The sequence below is a fragment of the Canis lupus genome, chromosome 10 (genome assembly GCF_048164855.1).
Source record: "Canis lupus baileyi chromosome 10, mCanLup2.hap1, whole genome shotgun sequence".
Taxonomy (NCBI): domain Eukaryota; kingdom Metazoa; phylum Chordata; class Mammalia; order Carnivora; family Canidae; genus Canis; species Canis lupus.
Window position 1 is genome coordinate 27648376 of NC_132847.1, and position 14905 is coordinate 27663280.

At 39.2% G+C, this 14905-nt stretch overlaps 2 protein-coding genes across 7 annotated transcripts in view; one reads left to right on the plus strand and one right to left on the minus strand.

Annotated features, from left to right (window-relative positions):
• CTNNA1 (catenin alpha 1) overlaps positions 1 to 14905 on the plus strand; it is a 184932-nt gene that overhangs the window by 109529 nt on the left and 60498 nt on the right. The window lies entirely within an intron of this gene.
• Positions 8801 to 13357, minus strand: LRRTM2 (leucine rich repeat transmembrane neuronal 2). Its single transcript, XM_072841220.1, has 2 exons — positions 12373 to 13357; positions 8801 to 12029 (listed from the first exon to the last, which is right to left on the minus strand). The coding sequence occupies exons 1-2, from the start codon at positions 12374 to 12376 to the stop codon at positions 10483 to 10485; spliced, it is 1551 nt and encodes a 516-aa protein (XP_072697321.1). The 5' UTR covers positions 12377 to 13357; the 3' UTR covers positions 8801 to 10482.

The following is a 14905-nucleotide window of genomic DNA, read 5'->3' on the forward strand; positions in this document are numbered from 1 at the left end:
AATCTTAATCTTTCCCATCTCTCCCTTTCCCAAATAATGTTCTCCATTCCATTTGATACCAAGGCTTAGAATTCATTTTGTTTAAATGTTAGTTGATACCGGAATAAAGCAGCTAGGCTTTCATGGCTAATTTTATCTAATACCCAGGTCAGCCTACCTTCAATTTATCATCTATCTATTTATCTATCTATCTGTAAAAGGTTTTATCTATTTATTCATCAGAGACACACAGAGAGAGGCAGAGACATAGGCAAAGGAAGGAGCAGGCTCCCTGCGGGGAGCCCGATATGGGACTCCATCCCAGGATCACAACCTGAGCCAAAGGTAGACGCTCAACCACTAAGCCACCCAGGCGGCCCCCTACCTTCAATTTAAAGTGCGGAGTGTGAGTGCTTAAAAATGACATAAAGTATTTTAAAAAGTGAGATTTTCAAAATACTGTTTATATATTTTGGGAGGCTAGTTGATTTATGTTCTTTATGGAAATATGTTTGTTTAATAGTTTTTGTAATAACTTATGGTGATGCCTTTGGTGGGAATGTCAACTAGCTAGGCTTTAGATAAACTACAGTTTGTTTTGTTCTTCACTGTTTATCTGTAATTGATCTCACATCTAATTTTAAGTTAGCACAAAATGGATGATATCACTTATGCATTGTGATGGTTTTTGACACCTCAGGAATGTTACTTCAAAAGGGAGAGAATGCCTGACCACCAGCTGTTAGGTTTTCATGGAGAGTAATAGATAAATGTTAGACCGGCACTTTTAACACAATAATAAAATGGGCTCTAGTTGTTGGAAGTTGTCGGCAAGTGTCCGAGAGCAGTTCTGCACACATTGGCCTGAAGAGATTGTCAGGGGAGAAGAGGGAGATGTGGTGTTTTGGCACTGTTTTAGATGCCTCCAAGAGTGTGCTGAGAGTGGTAGATTCTTTTCCCTTTCTATCTCACTGTTTTGTTTTTTTCCTTGTGAATTTCCAGAGATAGTTAAGAAGGTTGATTGAGAGAAGTAGCACTGTCAGGGTCACTTCTGAACACGGTTTTTAGTGTGTGACACATGTGGCAGTCCTAGCATGAGTAGTCCTAACATTATCAGTGCCTGATGCTCATGTCGTTTTCCTTATTGGATTAAAAAACTCTCAGAAAGTACTTTCACATGAGAGATCAGTGTTTTTGTGGCCAGTTCTATGGAATCCTGACAAAACTAGTATAAAATTTCAGAGCATAGATGTGGGAAATAAGGATGATGGCCTGTCATTACCCCAGGAATTCTACATTTCTGAAATTTTCACAACCATGACCAGTGTACCCATGTCCTCTTTGCTCCAAGGCACATTACCCGCCCCCAAATAAAACCGGTGAAATAACTATTTATATTAAAGATGTAAAAAAATAATAATAAAAAAAATAAAGATATAGAGGATGTTTGGGATTTTATTTGGTCAGAGAGCTAGAGTGGATGCTAAATTGTTATGGCAAAAAGTTTACTTTTCTTAAATGATTGGTGTTTCTGGTCTTTTTAGAGTAAAAACAAAATGAATAACCATTATTTGATACTTGAACCTATACAAAAGGAAAGATAGACTGAGAGGACAACTCAGGTGAGTGAGTGTGTTTCTAATAGTGTCTCCCTAATTGTGGGGATCATTTTGCCACTAATAGGCCCTTAAGGTTTTGTGGAGTCAAGGAGTATCTTTAAAATAACTTGTATTTCTGGGGTACTGGGTTGCACAGTTGGTTAAGTGTCCATCTCTTGGTTTGGCTTAGGTTGTTATCTCATGGTGGTGAGATTGAGCCCTGTGTTGTGCTCCCATGCCCAGCATGGAGTCTACTTAAGATCCTCTCTCTCCTCCCCCACCCCCATCTCCCTCTCTCTCCCTCTCTCCTCTCTCCCTCGCTCCTTATCTCCCCCTTCCTCTGTCCTCCACCTCCTTATGCATGTGCTCTCTTGCATGTGCTCTCATGCGCGCGCTCTCTCTCTCTTTCTCTCTCTCTCTCTCTCTCTCTCTCGCTTGCTCAAGAAAAAATTACAGGTATTTTTTAGAAGTTGGCACTCAGCTTTGGATATACTGCAACTGAATGGTTTCTGCTCAGTAAGGTGGTTTCCCTTGGAATTTCTTTGGCAAATCAGGAATGGGAAAAGCTTGTAAATGTGCTGGTAAATGAGGATCCAAGAACAAACCCAGTGTCAAGAGATGTGGGAAAATGGGGAAAAGCTGTGGATGAAGGAGAAGATAAAGTGATCTTCCTTGGGATAAACTAGATCGTGATCTTGGAAAGACCATCAAAGAAGTTCATGTCTTAAAAAATTTGGCCCATAAGATTTGCAGTTATTTAATAAGACTCAATGAGTGTACTCATTTAAATAGGTTAATTCTGAGTGAGCTTTATATTTAATATTTTGGTAATAGAATCACCAGCAATCACAAAACATAACCCTCATATATGCACTGAACTGACAGGTTATCTTTATGTTATTAAATTCTCATACCTCTCTTCATATCAATAATTCTTGCAAATCTGCCACAATTGGGTGGACTGCTTCCTAAATAAATATGGTAGACTTGAAGTGCATTTATCTTCTAAGTAAAATTAAAAAAAAAAAACAAAAACCCAAACATAATATTGATCCTCAATCCTCAGCCTTGTATTTTGTCTAAAATAAAATTGTCAGAAGCTGAGATATCAATGATATTATTTAATTCTTTTGAAAAATAGTATCTGTTTATGAAAGTGGATAATATATGTTGCCATATAGAATTTATTGAACAAAGAAAAGAAGCATCACTGGATTTTAAGTGCCTGCCTTACTCTGAAGAACTTTGAAATTTGAGATTCTATCTTTTGAAATTTAGCCTTCATTCATAAAGCCAAATTAATATGTATAAAATTTTAATACATTTTATAACAGTGCTATTTTCAATACTAGTAGTATTTTCAATACTAGATAGAAAAATGTATCCAGTCTGTTGGCTTACTAAAAGCTGTTGCTCATTATCAGTCTTCATTTTGGATATTATACATAAGTGAGGGAAGTTAGACCCGAAAGTAAAGAGTTTCATGGACTAATGCTTTGGTCTAGTATGTTTTTAATATGACTATATTCTCTACTTGATGGATCTGTTGCATCTAGTTCTTCACATATTGCTGTTAAAAAATAGCATGTGTTTATGGAAACTTTACTGTATTCTGGCTTGTTCCCAGTACTTTATGCATATTAAATTCCCCTTTGGATGTTACTACTATTAATTGCGTGTAGGGATGAGAAACTTAAGGCACAGTGCAGTTGAAGGACTTGTCCACGGTCACAGGTACAGCTGTGGAGCAGGTCTCTTAATGACTGTGTTCTTTATTCCTGTTGAAATCTTAAGTGTTTGTTCTAATAGCATATAGTATGAATTACATTTTAAAGGGACAGTAAAATTTCTGATAGCTATCAGACCAGTGAATGCTTCATTTTTAAAAATATATTCTTTCTTAAAAAATTTGTCATCTTGTAGATTCCTCTCAAGGAGAACATTTATGATTATCATCACTACAACTAGAGACTATGCATGCAATGTGCTTCTTTTCAGTTGTGACTTGGTAGAAGATTTTTAAATTTTAAGTCATACACCTCATCTAGAAGACTTGTAATGGAGCACATATTCAATGGGGGTCCCTCAGGGGATGAAATACTGTAGTTTGGGTTCCAGGGATGTGATAATGAGGGAACACGGACTGCTTTCCCAAGTACATTCATGTTCAGTCTCGTTGACTTTATAGGCTTCTTTTAGGTTTTTTCAAGGGTTTACGTGAAGAACAAGTCTGCCTGTTCTTCATAACACCCTTGGAGATACTCTCTGACATTTTTTCTTATTGTTCCTGCAGCCAGCTCCATTACAGCTCCTGTAAGTAATTCACAGGATTTTGCATTTAAGTGTCTTCACCCCCCAATAAACTGCTTCTTTTATCAGATGAAAGCCATTGGTTTTGTTCTTTTCTTTAGCCACCAGGAAGATCGAGGCCAAATTAGTATATATTAGAAATAACTATTTCATTACTCTACCAGAGCTTTTTAAAATAAGTTATCACAAGCCTTTAGAATCTGGTGAAATATTTAGATATACATAAAATACATTGTATTTTCAAGAGGTTCTTGCTTTCTGTGAAACATATATTGGACCCTTAGAATAAGAATCCCTGCTTCTGATCTTTTCATATCCTTATTTCAACCATTTAGCACATATGAATATATTATGCTATGTTTCCTTGACTTCATAGAAGTAAGTTATATGTAAATGAAAAAAAAGGGGGGGGTGCTCCCGGGTGGCTCAATTGATTAAGCTTCTGCCTTCAGCTCAGGTCATGATCCCAGGATACTGAGATCAAGCCCCGAGTTGGGCTCCTTGCTTCTTAGGGAGTCCCCGCGCCCCCCCCCCCCCAACCCCTTGCTCTTATGCTTGCTCTCTCTCAAAATAAATAAATAATATCTTTTAAAAAATGATAAGTAAATAGTTTTCAAAGGTTTAAGGTGCTGAGCAGTTACCCTCTATATTTGGCAGCTAGGCCATGAGAAATGTTTTAGTCTATCTCAAGAGGAACTTTACTTCTCATGATGATGAAACAGATGGGCTAATATAAATGGCTGTATAGTTTTTGTCTCAGTTTTCAAAAGAAGCAACCTAGAGGTTTTATATATACATATGTGTATAAATGTGTATAAGTATGTACATGTATGCATGCTTTTTTTGTTCAAATAAATTGTGCTCTGAACACAATTTTGAATGGATAGTTAATGAAGTTACTTCATTTTTACATCTCTTTACCATGGGTCTCAGTAAAGTGTCTTGATGAAAGTTGTAAAACCGCCTTGAGTTTGTCTCTGGGGCTGCAGTTTTAAAATCTGGTTCTCAAGTGAGGGAAGAGTCTTCTTCTGTCTTAGGGTGGTGGTAGAATCACTGGTCCCTATCTTCAGGCTAATTATTCACAAATTCTCCTTCATGTTCAGTTTCTGGTGGGAGGTTCTGAGTTAGAGAGGCTTTGCCAGGCTTTGCTCTTGGGCTTCCATGTATAAGGGGATGGTGTATGTTCAGTTTGCAGACTTTGCAGGATAGGATGTCTCTTTGTACTTGGCTTTGGAAATCCTTCCTCTTTAATCTCCCCTTTGGATAGAGGAAGGGAGGCTTAACCTGTGTCCCTAAAGAGTGTTCCAAAAACTTTGGCTAGTGAGGAGGAACTCAAGCTAAGGAGAAATGTTTGAAATAGCTATGATTTTTCACCTCTCTTTCCTTTCTCTCTTTGTGAAAGACAATTTGTAGTACATTTTGTCTAAGGGAGATTTGAGTACCCAGCTGGTTAGATATATTTAAAGAAGGGAAAAAAATCACTTGAAACAGACCTTGAAGAAATCTATTATAAATTTGAGTGGGAATCTGAGAATGCTGTGGCATGCAGGCAAAACTAATTAAAATAACTGATAAAGAAATGAGATGTAGCTTTACTTGGGATTTTCAAGATTTATGTGTTCGAGAATTAGGTTAATAAGCCCTTTTAACTCCATAAAATATAGGAATTTTGTTCTTTGTGCAATTTGAAACCACCATCACCTGTGCCCTCTAGTGCATAGCTGATGAATTTGACAGTAAAATTTTGTGCTGTGGTTCCTGCCTCTGCCCTTGTTACTGCTTTGATTCCTGGTGTGATAGCTCTCTTAGCCTCTCTGATCCCATCATCCCTGGGTGAAAGTTGTGGCCTTGTTTCTTCCGCCTGTATGGTCCTGCTGCACTACTCTGGGCCTAGAGGAGTAGTATGTGCATCCTGGCAAGTATGGCTATCCCCCTATGCTGCCCAGGCATAGCATGCTTTCCTGGGGGTGTTTATTCTGAGGGAGGGACACTAGTTAAAAATCTCACCTTTCTTATCCCTATCCATATTTACTGAGCTGGTGTCTCAGAGTAGGGTATAGTAGGTCACGTGGGGATCTTAGTATGGTCAGCACTTGTGGGCATCCCTCCTGGAGTTGTGATATGTAAGGTGCTCCTGACATCTGCTCCCACCAATGGACCCCCAGTGTAATGGCCAAGTTGCTGTTTGCTGGGTACAGGCAACCTTTTTGAAGATCCCCCCAGCCTGTGGTGGCCGTCCACTTTTTGGGAAGACGGAAAGCCAGCCTTAAGCCCTGTGATCCCCACAGATAGCTGTTTGTCTACTTGCTAAAGCTGGTGACAGAGCAACTTCTTATTGCATAACTGCTAGTTATTGGCATGGTAGGTTTTTGGCTAGGCCTCCACACCCCCCACCCCACCTCCACCCCCGCCCCCACCCCCACCATGACCTTTACTTTGTTCTTAGCTCAGTTTAACCTTTCACTCAATGAAGACAGTTGATGAGCTGCCCTTTACTCAACTGGCACATTCGGCATTGTAGAGAATACTGTACAAAACAAATGTTCATTTAAGGTTTCTCTATCTGTCACAAATGGTTTTTCAAGTTTCACATGTCAAAATTGATAGCCTACCAAGGAAAAGCTTAAAAAAAAAAAAGACATTCACTTTTTACAGTATACACAATTTTAATAACAAATCTTTCCTGTACACTGCACTTTGTTACCACCCCGGACCCCCATTATAATAGTATTTTCTTCCCACCCCCCAACCCAGTTGCCCACCTCCCAGCAAAAACAAAACAAAACAAAATGGCTCTTAAGGTGATTGAACACAATGTGTTTGGACACTTTTAGTGTCCAGTCTCGGTGTTGACAGGAAGTTTTGCCAAACATTCCATGTATCAGACTTTTTTTTTTTTTTTTTTTTAAGATTACCAAGGAAGAAGAATAGGTTAGTTGAAGGAGTAGCCGATGTTTCCAAATGTTTGTAATAGCTGTATGAAAGCTTAAACAGTCATTTTCTATTTGTTTTTGGCCTTATTCAAGTACTATGAGTTTGCCCTAAGTTAAGAACAGAAATATTTTATTATCTATAGATGACCTTATTATCCTTATCTTCATCTTTTTCTGGTTGAAGCACTTTAGTCAATAAAATATGAAGATCATGTCTCAAAACAGACTTTTGAAATAGGTCTGTCACTGTATTGCTCTATTAGGAAAATGATCACATAAGTCAGCTTCTAAAAACATTCTTTTAAAATTTCATATAGATATATATCCACATTTTAGGGAGAGAACCAGGCATTTATAGCGTTTTGCCCTGATAGCGTGTGTAGGAAGTATGCCTTAAGAAAATGATATGCCTGTTTTGAATTTTAGGATTTGTACCTAGCGATACAGAGGGCTCATTTTTATTGGAAAGATAGAGTCTAGCTCTTGGTGACTAGCATTAGAATAAGCAGATGGATTTTAATAATTAGTGGAGTTGGAAAGTTCAATCAATTCCATTCATTGAATTGGTATAGAAATTAACTTAGGCACATTAAGAAATTACATGTGTTAGTGCAGATTTTTGGCTTAAAAAATTAGTATCTTTGCTTTTTGATGTTGGCAGTGGGTATCCTCTGAGTTGTGTGTGGATTTGCAGAATTTATCAGCCCACTCTCATTTCAGAAAAGTGATTGAAATCCCTGGCAAGCTACAGAAATGAATATAAACGATTCCACAAGCTTTTGGTTACTAGGTGGGTACAGTATCATGGCCTTCTTAGCTTTTCTTTTTTGCAGAGAGATTTAATTCTTTCTCTGGTTCTTAATTAAATGGTCTTTTCCCTCTAACCATAAAAGTGAAAAAAGACTGGGGTTAGGGGGTAGGCGCCGAAGAGGATAAGACTATACTGATAAAACAAGAGCCCTGACATTGCGTTGCCAGGATCTGCAGTGTAGCTGTGATGCTCTTACACCCCAGCCAGTTGGTAAAAAGAGGACATATGACTAACAGTCTCATCTTCAAACCTGTGCCGATACCGAAGCACAAATAGGCCAAAATTAAATGGAATCCTGCCTTCTACAAGCAACTGAAAAGGGAAGTTTTCACTTTAAATGAAAAAGGAAAATGTCATCTGGCACTGTTAGTTACTTTTCTCTGAGAGCATTACCAAAAAAATGGAGGGCAAAAAATACTATGGTTTTCGGCTGGAAAGTATTCCTTGGTTGCTTTGCTATGCAGTTTCCAGAATTTACTGAATGGCCTGCTTTTCCAGTTTACTTCTCTACATACATTCAGAATTTTGTCAGTTGATTTTAGCAAAGGTAATCTTTAATGTGAGAATTCTCAGCCAATTATTTCTCATCCTTCTCTTTACAGTTTCAGTTAATGTTGGTTGTGGATGGAAAATACTTCAGTGCTATCCTTCAGGGCTAGTGGATTCTGTGTGTTCAGGACACGGTTGTATTGTGACGGAGCTGTGCCCTGACAAATGGCCATGATTACCCTGATAAATGGGTTGGTAAATTTTAGCTCATGGAGCTCTCATTTGTAATGGGGCTTCTGATCCAGCCCCTCCATAGGGAAGCCATGAGCTGTGCTCTATGCCGTAAAATCAGCTTCTGTCGCTGCCCAGGCAGGCCCAGGGTCTGGTTTAACAAGAAATGCTCACCGCTCAAGATCAGCTGAACACAGCTGGGCTGAGACTTTGCCAAACTAATTTACCCACCTTAAAACAATAGAGAAAGCACATTTTTACCTTAATTTATGATCTCATCTGCTTTTTTACTGAGACCTTTTCTTTGAACTGTAGGTAGATACCCCTCTCTTAGTATTAAAGAAAAAAATTAAAATTAAATCTGATAGTTTAAACTGTAGTCTTAGCATGTTTGCTGTTCAATCCTGGGAAGAAAATATGCCTTGAATAGAAGGATTTCATGTTAATGGTCATCTTAAGGAAAAGATAACCTTTTTTTTTTTTTTTTTTAATGGTAGCTTTCATTTGTGGAAAAATTCTGCATGAATTGGTGACTTGGATCCTAAATCTCAAATATATCAGTTTATTTGTAGAAATCACAATCAAAGAAATGAAATACTTGCAGCCTTTTTTCTGTGTGAAGAGTATGGCATCATTATCATTTGTTAATTAGGGAATGTTTCTCTTAACACTCTTTCCCTTTCCAGCTGCAGGTCCCTGGGCCTTGCCCTGTTTGATGCAGATTGTGTAGTTAACCTTTGCTTCACTCTTGGCTGCCTTTTAGCTTAAGCTGAACTGCTTCTGTGGGTCACATTTCAAACTGCTGCCTTTCCCTTTCATCCCTTCACTTCCATGCCACCTTTGAGTTACCACTGTGTGGCTGCATAGGCATTTAGAGTGTTCTCCCACGGGAAGGCTTGGAAGGCTTGCTTCACTAATACGTTGTTTGCTTCACTTAGAAGGAACTGCTCTTAACAGTGTTGATATGTATCTTTACTAAACAGTAAATTTTAGCATGTAATATTTAGAAAGTAATTTTTTCTTGGTTCTATTAAGAATCAGTGTTATGCCTGTTGATAGCCAATTATTTTTAATTGGGCTTTTTGAGGTTTGAAGATCAGGAAAAGGCAGAAGAAAGAGGTTTAAACCCCTTTGTCAAGGCATCTTTGATCGAGGAGTGAGGGAGAATTTTTGTGTGTGCTTTCAAACTAGAGGGAGCAGGTCACAGGATTGTTAAATTGACTCAGTTTATCTCTTTTCTCTCCAAAATAGTTTCTAAATCTTTTTTCACATGTAAATGTAAATATAGGATTTAGTAAACTAATTAGTAAAATGGTGATATAATACTAGTTTAAAAAATTGTCTAAATGCCACAAAAATCAACATTTCCATTCTAAGTCAAACTAGAGATGTAGCACATGAAGTCAGTGTAATTATTTACTATTGATTTCATTGTAATGAGACCTTTTCACAATCACTTGGATTCATTGTTTAAATATATTAAAGAGTCACTCAGCTTATTAGAATTACATAAAGGGTTCTGATTTCATAATGTGGATTTCGATAGTATCTACCAACCCAGGCAAAAACTCTAGAATAAGAGTGTTTAATATTTAACAGTCTTCAGCATACATGAAATTCTACTTCCCACACTGGCAGTAAATTGTAGATTTGAATAAATACCAAATTATCATATAAGAGAACTTTGCTAAGCCTCCTTTTAAGCAGCAAGCCAGTTGTGGTACTTGGGATGGAGAGCAGTGATCTAACAAGTATTGATCCATATCTTTTTCTGCTCGGTAGCTTCTTTCCAAACTGTTTTCAGTAGAAAAAAATAACATATGGAGATCTTAGTGTAAATGTTTACACATGATAGTATATAATTACATACATGAAATGTCTTATTTTGAAGTAAGCATTTTTAGACTTTGCAATGAGTGTGAATTAATATGAGTTTTGCTTCATATAACACTTAAAATATGGTTTCATTAAAAAAAATTAAAAATACTTCAACACTTCAAAAACTTAAGTTTCCACTTGGTTTGGAAAATTAGGCTTAATGTCACCATTGGTAAAAATTAGGTATGTATTTAGCCCCTACTATGTAAAATAGGTTACTTATCTGATGTAATTTTTGATGATGGGTCGGATATTATACTTCACATTCTTTGTATGGCAGCTGCTGGCATTTGCACTGTCCATAACCATTAATGATGATGAAGGGTCCTTCATGGGTGGGTTCATATTCATTATACGGTCCTTGGTCTGACATGTTTGACATATGGAGTCGTGTTTGGGATCGGAGCTGCCTGTGGTTCTGAATCATTGAGCACTGCCTAATTCTTCTTAAAGTGGGAGGGCAGCACTTCCTGGAGATGAACACTATAAAAATAATAAAAAAGAAAGAAAACAATAAAGCCATTGTTCCTGTAATTACCCGCTGAGTGAAAATGGCATTGTCTGGTTCGGGAAAGTGTTCCTCAGTAGTAACTGCTATGCCTGCAGTAGTTGGGATTTCTTTGTCTCCCACATGGTAACTTGATGAGCTTATTCTTTTTGTATATTCTGTGGTTGGATCTCTATAAGTTGTAGCCATGGCAGTGACAGTGGTTGATAAATTCCAGCAGAGCTGAAATCCGTGGACTGCATCTAGTATATCCTCTCCTTGGGTGTGGTCGGGGCTGTGACATAGGATGGAATGTTCCCACCGACCTTGGAAACTGCCCAGCCAGGAGGCCAGTGCACATATTCGAGGGCTGCATTCCCACAGATTGCCAGAGAGGCCAACGGTTGTGAGGGATCTCAGGGAGTTTAAGATCTTGGAATCAAGGCTATTTAACTTGTTGTTATCCATGAGGAGAATTTTAAGATTAGGCATTGTTTCAAACACTGTCAGGTCGATGGCTTTGATTTCATTTCCAGTCAGATCTAGCTTTTCTAAAGTGCCCCAGGTCCACTCCATTCCACATGTCAAGTTGCTAATTTTGTTCCATTGTAAGAAGAGCGTGTGCAGACTGCTTAGCCGTAGGAAATGAGCAAAATTAATCTTCGTCAGCTGGTTGTGCTCTAGGTGAAGCTCTCTCAGTTTGATTAATCCTGCAAATCCATTCCGAGCCAAACTTCGCAAACGGTTTGTGCTCAAATCCAGAAACTCCAGACTACGACAGTCCCAGAACAGACGTACTGGGATAGTCCGCAGGGAGTTGGACCGTAAATGCAAGGTCTGCAGCTTCCGAAGGCCGTAGAAGAGCTCTGGGTGCAGAGATGACAGCTGATTAAAAGACAGGTCCAAATTTTGCAGGTTAATCAGTTGAGTAAAAGTTGTGTTTGGCAAGTAAAATATTTTGTTGGAACTTAAGATTAATTCCTTAAGTTTATATAGTCCTTGAAAAGCATCTTCTTTTACTGTCGAAATTTGATTGTGGTCTAAGTGGAGCCAGGTAAGTTGACTGAAGCTGGCAAATTGATCCCTTTCGAGCTCTGTGATGTGATTGTGCCTCAGGGACAGGCCCAGAGAGCCCTTGTCTGTGGCGTTCGGCACTGAGCGGAAGCCCTGAGAGTCGCAGTAGAAGAGCAGCTTCTCACAGCGGCATTTGGGTGGACACGCCATACCCAGGGCAGGCAGCATTTTTAAAACCATACTCATTGCATATATTGCTGCCAGCATAGGGGCCCCTAATGGCCACTTGAAATGTAAGCCTGCAGAATATAATTTAAGGAAAACAAGAAGATAGGATATTTTTCAGCAGAATGCATGAGCTATTAAAAAAACAACGACATTATGGCGAAAGCTTTTACTGCATACAACTTATATTTCCTTTGCTGCAGGAAAACTAACCTTGTTAGTATGACTAGAACAGAACTTAAACCATTAAGAAAACAGATAAAGCCTGGACTGTCATTAGTAATCTATGCTTTTACCTAAACCTCAAAATCCAGAAATTTGACAGTGATTTCCTTCATCAAACATGAATTCAGTGGCTTATTTTAAAAAGCCTGATTCCTTGCTGACTGTACAAGACACACAAATGCATGGACTTACCCATTCTTCTGAGCACATTGGAGGCTGCATTCAGTCGCGGTTGTTAGACTCAACGCAGTGAGTCTGTAAAAGGCTCTAACATGCAGGAGCCTTTGACCAGTTTTGTGTTTCTGTGTCCCAGGCTTTCTGAGTAAAATTGAATCCACCAGGGTGAGTTATTTTTTCCTTAGGATATTCCTCTCGAAAGCATTGGTTTCATTTTCTGTGTTCTCTCTGCTTCCCTCAATCAGTTTTGAATGTAAGTTATTAATTGCGTCCTCCTTCTAACTGCTCAGCTGGTTAATCAAAGCTTCGATCTCTCCTTTCCGCAGCCGTTAGTTCTCTCGGTCTTAACTTGTTGATGGCAGATGGGCGGCTTGTTGCAGAGAAGAGCTCCTGGAGCAGCATGAGTGCATTTACTGAAAAGCTTTTCCGAGAAACGGCACAAGAATGGAATTGCTTATGTGCTGCGACCACACAGAACTGTATATAGGCTGACGTCACCGGGTGACGTGTCTTTTGTTTGGGTTTTCCAGAAGCTTTACTGTTATAAAGCACCGTGCTTTGTAACAGTATCGGGGTCGCTGTAAGACCCCTTGATTATAATAAAGCGAGAAAGAACTCCTGACTTAAAAACATGGTATTCCTTCAGTGTAGGAAGCAGCAGTGAGGTTATAATAAAGGCTGCATTCAGGAAGACCCATTGAACAGTGAGTTGGGATAGCAGAGTGATGATTTTTAATGCTTGGAAGAGCCAGTATTAGACTGCCGATTCTGCAGAGGGAGATCATCCAAATAGGCAGGAGCCTGCACGATTTATGAAGTGCAGATTTAACGCCAGCCTGTGCAAGGTAGTGCCTGCTGTTCTGTAGTTTGGAAAGCTACTCAATCACCTTGTTGTCATACTTGTTTAAAATAGAAATGTGACTAGGATTTGCTTTAGATGTGTTGGAAAACTAACCAGGTGGGCTTGGCTTCTTTGTCATTAAGAGCTAATACCATAAACCCAGCATAAAGCGGGGGGTGGGGAGGGGAACCTTGCAATACAAAGTATTTGGTCACTCTGCTCCTTGAGAATTAAAGGGGAACTTGAATTAAAAAGAGTTCTTTTCTGTCTCCTTTTATAACAATGTTTTAATCACATTGCTGATTGAAAAATAATGCTGATTTGACCTATAGATGTCTTACTAGCTAGGAGAAAAGGTTAGAGTGATACTCTATGCCCTAAATAAACATTAACAGAGGAACAGAAATGATTTAGGACAAGCAGTAGAGCGTGGTTGGATTCTGATATAGTCCCTTATATTTACCTCTGAATCTCACCTACTCCTTCAGCTGAAAGCCTCAGCTGATGCTGAGTGTGATTTTGGGGCATTGTGGCACCCATATAACAGAGCATGTGCATACTTAAGTGTTCCTACCGGCACTCTTAAGAACTGACTTTGAGTCTAATACTAACTGTTATTGGAATCTCTGGTGAATACAGAAGGTCACTTATACTTTGGAATAGGATCTTTGCCTTGGTTGTTTTTACTTGACCTAACTGTGTCTTCTCCCTGTCGAATAGTGTCCTCACTTTTCAGAACTTGGTTATGAACCTACAGTTTAATGTTAAAAAAGATTTTATTCATTTATCTGAGAGAGTGAGCACGCGCTAGAGAGGGAGAACAGGCACAAGTAGGGGCAGAGGGAGAAGGAGAAGCAGGCTCCTTCAATGTGGGGCTCGATCGCAGGACCTTGGGATCATGACCTGAGCCCAAGGCAGGGGCTTAACTGACTCAGCCATCCAGGTGCCCCTGGTTCCATGTTTAATGTATGTAAAGGATTTCTCTAACATCAGTCATGTCATATATTCAAGCGTGACAAATGTAAGGTTTTTTACATATCTTACCTAATGTTAATTTGGCCATCCATGCCAATTTCCGTCATACCATTGGTGTTTAACCTGGAGGCAAAATTTTAAAAACTACTCATGGTGTCTGTGAAACCAGAACGGTCATTGGCTTCCAGGGATTTTATCCTCCTGGGCAAGAAGTCATCTTAGCTTCTGTGGAAGCATGGTACTGAAGTGAGGGTTGGAAGAACCTGAGGTCCCTTCCTCAGTGCCATGTGTAAAGGTGCTGTGAAAAGAGTGGCAACTGCTGGTGTGTAGTCTGAGTCCTCTTAGAAGCAGACCCCATGATGGATTAGAAGTATTAGAGTTTTATTTGGGAAGTATAAAAGGAGAGAGAAAACAACAGGAATACCGTGAGGGCCAGTGGAGTCTTCAGACCACAGGGCAGGTCTGACGCCTCTGAAAGGAGAGAAGAAGGAAAGATTGGACAGTCTTAGACTGTAGTGCACCCCCAAGCCAGAGATAAGCTCCCAAGACAAAACTGCCTGTGAGTGAAACCCCACATTCTTTAGAATGAGCCTGTACTAGTACTTCCACATTTTCCTCCTTGCTGGTTAAGGAAGGGAGAGATCCTCTTTTAGACCTAAGGGATGCCACTCCCCCCACTGACCTTCATCTTTTCCATAGTCTTGTCTGTCCATAGGATACATGTTCTTAACC